This window comes from Oncorhynchus gorbuscha, linkage group LG16 (genome assembly GCF_021184085.1).
Source record: "Oncorhynchus gorbuscha isolate QuinsamMale2020 ecotype Even-year linkage group LG16, OgorEven_v1.0, whole genome shotgun sequence".
In the NCBI taxonomy this organism is placed as follows: Eukaryota; Metazoa; Chordata; class Actinopteri; order Salmoniformes; family Salmonidae; genus Oncorhynchus; species Oncorhynchus gorbuscha.
Genome location: NC_060188.1, coordinates 89,159,388 through 89,165,192, shown reverse-complemented (window position 1 = coordinate 89,165,192; position 5,805 = coordinate 89,159,388). Strand labels below are relative to the sequence as shown.

Here is a 5,805-nt window from a genome sequence, read left to right as displayed (position 1 = left end):
AGAGAGAGTATAGAGGATATACAGAGAGAGTATAGAGGATATACAGAGAGAGTATAGAGGATATACAGAGAGAGTATAGAGGATATACAGAGAGAGTATAGAGGATATACAGAGAGAGTATACAGGATATACAGAGAGAGTATAGAGGATATACAGAGAGAGTATAGAAAAGGTGCTACACACCTCCATTGGAAGAGTTCCAAAATAGCTTGAGAATAGAGAAAAAAAATGGTTTAAAAAATTTGACTGGTAAAAAAAATTGGACTGTAGTAAAAAAGGTCATAAAAAGTATGGCATGCATGAATGTTTATTCTTCAGGTTATCACTGAGCAGACAAATACTCCCAAAATATGGCCCTTGTGTCTGCTCTTCTAGGGTCATTGACATTAGCATCTGTCTGTCCCCCCTTTTCAGTCCAGCCACACACACCAGAGAACGTGACGGTAGGGGTGTTGGAGGACGAAGATGGTCCCTTCCTCAGGGTGTCATGGGAACCGCCCCGTAAGGCCGACACACGTTCCGGCTGGATCACCCTCATCTATGAGCTCAGGGTCAAACTGGAGGAGGCGGAGGAGTGGGAGGTACTTAAACACAAATAGCATTTTTGCCACAGAAACCACAAGCTAGAACATTCAGAACGTTCACAATAGCAACCACAATCATGAAGTGATGCCTTTGCAGCTACACTGAAGAAGAGGAAGTGATGTGGTTAGAAATGATTTATTGGGAGCGGACAGTTGGTAACCTCTAAGCCAGGGATCCTCAATCCTGCTCTTAAAGAACTGCTGTACCAGCTTGTGCTCAGCAGTGAACACTTGTCTCGCTAATCAAGTTGTTGAGGCTAGTGTGATGAAGGCATGAAGCTCAGCCGGGATAAAGAGCTGGAGTATACTGCAGGTCTCGAGGATCACCGTTTTCTAAGCTACATCAAGTATTATCTACACCAGGGTATCCCGGGTCGCCAGGTGTATTACCAGGCTTTCCTAACTTTGTTTATTTTTACAATTTGCGATTGTTTATACCGATCTAAAATGACGCATACATCCCATGATGCTTTGGGCTAGAAACAAGCAGTAAAATGCCAGAGGAAGACGCAACACTGAGTTAATTTGTTTTCCATATTCATGATTATTATTGTTGTTATTATTATTTGTATTATTATTATCAGTAAATAGCCTACCTGATAGATGTTGTTAAACTATGTATGGACATTTTTGGACATTTTTGTTGTAAAAGTGGGGGGAGAAAAAGGTTGGAAGCCCCTGATCTACACTGAGGTAGCAGTTAGCCTTTCTATGCACAAACCAGTCATCTGCCCTACAGCTACAATGCTAGACTGGCCAATGTCTTTATCAAGGGACCTGTTAAATAATGATTAAATATATACTTCCCTAGTTAAAGATTGGTCATTATTGCTGAGCTATATGAATAATCAACCAGTTACACCAAAACACAAAGCCATCACGGATCGTTCAGAGAAAGTTCCTGGAAACGTTTTAAAGCCAGACGATCAAAGTTAACATTAACTATGTAACCCTTATATCATTACTCAGAAAAGGGTCAGGTCTGTTTCTTAGAAAGTTAATGCAGGAAGTAAAATCAATCCCCATGTCCTGTGTGGCAAAGGTGGAGGGTTTAATTCCCACAGGGGTAACATACACACACTAGAAATGTATGCATTGCACTGCTTTGGATAAAAGTGTAGGTTTATTAAAGTACTCATGAAAGCGTCACATCAATACCCTTGTGGTTATTCACAATCTGTAATATTATCTTGTGTGTCTTTTCCCTAACAGGAGCACCGCGCAGGCCAGCAGAAAATGTTCAACATCTTCAGCCTGCACTCTGGTGGTGTCTACATGGCACAGGTCCGTTGTAAGCCAGACCACGGCTTCTGGAGTGAGTGGAGCACCGCCAGCTATGTCATAGTTCCAGACTGTAAGTCTGCCAACCACACCTCTATACTTATCATAGTTTTATATAATGTCTAGACAGCACCGCAGTCACTAATGTGCTGTGCTGCTTCCAGCCACTTGGAGGAGTGTACGTGATGTCTGTCAGGTTGTAAAAAGAAAATAAACATTTCTCTTTCAAAAGAAGTTGTATTCTAATGTTATTTTTGTTGTTGTGTTGACAGACATCCCCCGGGAACGATCCATGTGGATCCTGATAGCCGTCTTCTCTGCCTTCATCTTCTTGATTCTCACGTGGATTATCACCTTGAACAGAAGCAGGTACAGAGAACCTTCTGAAGTCACGGTCACGAGATCAATCAATGAAGAAGCTGCTTGCATAGCAACAGTACTCTCCGTTCATGAACAGCTCACTCACTCAGTCACTCTCTCTCCCCCTCTAGTGTGAAGCACTGTCTACTACCTCCCGTTCCTGGACCTAAAATAAAAGGATTTGATCAACAGCTTCTCAAGGTAAAGTGATTTTATTAGTTCGCTCAACATCTCTCAGGGTTAAGTGATTCCACCGTCTAATTGTCCTTTCCACTAAACCTCTTTGCTCTGTCTACAGAAGGGCAAGCCAGAAGAGGTATTCAACTCCCTGGTAGTCCAAAGTTTCCCTCCGAGGTCTACTGACTACGAGGATCTGCTGGTGGAATACCTGGAAGTGTACGTCAACGAGAAACAGGAACTGATGCCGGAGGGAAAAGACCTCCAAGATGTTGGCTGCCTCAAGTCCAAGAGCCAGTCGGACAACGACTCGGGCCGGGGCAGCTGTGACAGCCACACCTTGCTGATGGAGAAGTGTGGAGCTGTGGAGTCCAAGGACGAGTCGAGCTACGAGGAACCCGAGCTACTGCAAGGCCAGAAGGGGTCTTGGGAGAGGCTGGAGAGGGGAGACAGCCAGGTGGTGGACACCCCAGATTCATCAGATGGGAGGGTTAAGACCTGGCCATTAGTCTTCTCCCCGTCGATCCATGGATCCTCCGACAACCACCACTATGGTACACATGAGGTGCCCAAGCAGCACAGCACAAGTGAGATAACATACAGCGTCCCAGATCATCTCTTCGCCACATCCACCTCCTTTCCCCACCACCACCACCCAGAGTACAGAGACAGCCTGGGAGAGTACAGCGAGTACCGTCGGAGCAGATCCCCATCCACTAGAGTTGCATACCACTGGGAGGCCCAGCACCACCCCCAGGCCCACAGCAACTTCAACATCCGCAATCTGGAGCGCCAGAAAGAAGCCACGGGGCTTGGGCTGCCCCCCTCCCGGTCCATGGAGTACGTAGAGGTCCAGAAAGTGAACCAGGAGAACCAGCTGGTCCTGAAGCCCCTCTCCAGCCACGGCCGGGGCCCCTTCCAGGTGCAGTTCGGCAGGGCCGGGGTGGACTACAGTAAAGTCAACGGGGTGAACAATGACAACGTGCTCTTGCTGCAGAGGCAGAGGGAGATGGCTGAGGCTGGGCAGTACTGTGACTACCGGGAGAAGGAGGGGGCTGAGGCTGAGAGATATCCCACACAGCAGCAGGGCAAGACGACCAAAGACGGACCTGTAGCCACCCAGCTCCAGGAGAGCACGTGCCTGACCACCAGCGGCTATGTGGACACTGCCCCCACGATGCCCACCTTCTAGACTAATCTACCCAAAGACAGTCTGTGTGCTAAACTCCCTGCTCCTCCTGTAGTCATGAGCTGGGTTGTGAAGTCACACAGTTAGACAATTTGCTATTGTGACTCTCCCTTCTGTCAGTCTCCAGCTCAGCACAGGAGTTTTGTACATTGAGGATGCCTGGATGGATAGTTCTGTGGAGAATAAAAAACGGTTCACTCGAAGGCTAAGCTAACCTCCCCAAAAACTTACAAACACTTTGAGATAGTGTGGAGAGTTTCTGTCAGAGGCGGAACCAAAACCCTTTAGCTCACTCACAAACTGTTAAAGAACCAAATATATATATGTTCTTCATGCAAGAACCGATGGAAAACAGTTTTATGCTTCAGAATCCACAGACCGAATAGCTATATATTTATTTTTTTATCATACATGATTATTCATGATAATGAATGTATTTGATCATAATGGTGTAAATTCAATTGTATGCTAATGATTTCTTATTTCAGCTCTGTTGTCCCTCTCTGTAATGTAAATTGAAACTCTACTGATTTCTTATTTCAGCTCTGTTGTCTCTCTCTGTAATGTAAAGTGAAACTCTACTGATTTCTTATTTCAGCTCTGTTGTCTCTCTCTGTAATGTAAATTGAAACTCTACTGATTTCTTATTTCAGCTCTGTTGTCTCTCTCTGTAATGTAAAGTGAAACTCTACTGATTTCTTATTTCAGCTCTGTTGTCTCTCTCTGTAATGTAAATTGAAACTCTACTGATTTCTTATTTCAGCTCTGTTGTCTCTCTCTGTGGTCCTGTGTAGCTCAGTTGGTAGAGCATGGCGCTTGTAACGCCAGGGTAGTGGGTTCGATCCCCGGGACCACCCATACGTAGAATGTATGCACGCATGACTGTAAGTTGCTTTGGATAAAAGCGTCTGCTAAATGGCATATATTATTATTATTATATTATATAAAGTGAAACTCTACTGATTTCTTATTTCAGCTCTGTTGTCTCTCTCTGTAATGTAAAGTGAAACTCTACTGATTTCCAAAAGGTACTACTGCAGACTATTTCCTCGACCGACTTGCAGAGGAAACCTTTCTGTGGACAGATAATATACGGGTGTAATGGGAATGATTCTTGTAGAACCACGACTGGGGAAACCTCTAAATGAATCTCAATGTATTATTCGGACTTTGATAAATGTGTCTAGTCTCAGAGAGATACTGTACCAGCGGATGATTCAGTTTTTTTGGTTCAGAAAACATTTTTCTATTATCTGTAAGTACAATTTTGTATTAAAGAAAATAAAAAAGTACAAAGAGAAAAAGCACAACAAAAAGAAATACAGGGATATTTTTCCATACGGAGTTTATTTTGGTGTAGGTACATACAGATTCATTACTATATTGATTATTTGTTCAATCTAGTATATTGATGATTTGTTCTGTGAATTAAAATGCTGCTCATTAAAGATGTAATATAGACAAATCAAGTATTATGTATTACTTCTTCTAGATTATTCCCATGAATTGACTTCTAAATTAGCCTCGGAAGTCATTGTTAGACAATAGAACCATAACTGCAATGACTTTATAAAAAGACAGACACACATCAGTTTTCAATGCACCATCTGACATGTTCTATAGATCCTGTCTTACATCTCTAATATATCTCTAATATATTGCTAGGTGCTTTTCAGTGTGGACAGTATTAAAATACAACTCCGGTACCAAAACACTACTACAAACAAGCTAAAATGTGAAATCTCATTCAGGCACTTCCTGGTTGGATTTTTATCTGGGTTTGGCCTGTAACATCAGTTCTGTGGCACTCACAGACAATATCTTTGCAGTTTTGGAAACGTCAGAGTGTTTCCTTTCCAAAGCTGTCAATTATATGCATAGTCGAGCATCTTTTCGTGACAAAATATCTTGTTTAATACGGGAACGTTTTTCATCCCAAAATTTTAATAGCGTCCCCTAATGCTTAACTGGTTAAAGAGCTCAAATCTCCCATAATGCCGTGCTGACATACGACGGCTAGCTGGACTGCGACTTAAGACAAGACATATTAGCTATCAACATCAATACTTTTTTAGCACTCTGTAACAACGATTAAACTAATGATGGGACAATTGACACCGGAGTGGCGGTGCAGTTTTCAAAGCATCGATCCGACACAATGTACTGATGCTCGTTTCAAAGTAACGATATCACATGATCAATGAAGTCTGAAGC

At 43.1% G+C, this 5,805-nt stretch overlaps 1 protein-coding gene across 1 annotated transcript in view; it reads left to right on the top strand.

Moving 5' to 3' along the window:
- Nucleotides 1-5,056, top strand: part of prlra (prolactin receptor a) — a 38,329-nt gene extending 33,273 nt beyond the window's left edge. Inside the window, exons 5-9 of the mRNA XM_046307486.1 lie at nt 415-581; nt 1,797-1,938; nt 2,138-2,234; nt 2,357-2,426; nt 2,524-5,056. Coding sequence (XP_046163442.1) covers nt 415-581; nt 1,797-1,938; nt 2,138-2,234; nt 2,357-2,426; nt 2,524-3,594 — 1,547 coding nt within the window. The 3' untranslated portion in view covers nt 3,595-5,056. The remainder of the gene's footprint in view (nt 1-414; nt 582-1,796; nt 1,939-2,137; nt 2,235-2,356; nt 2,427-2,523) is intronic.
- The last annotated feature ends 749 nt before the right edge of the window (nt 5,057-5,805 follow it).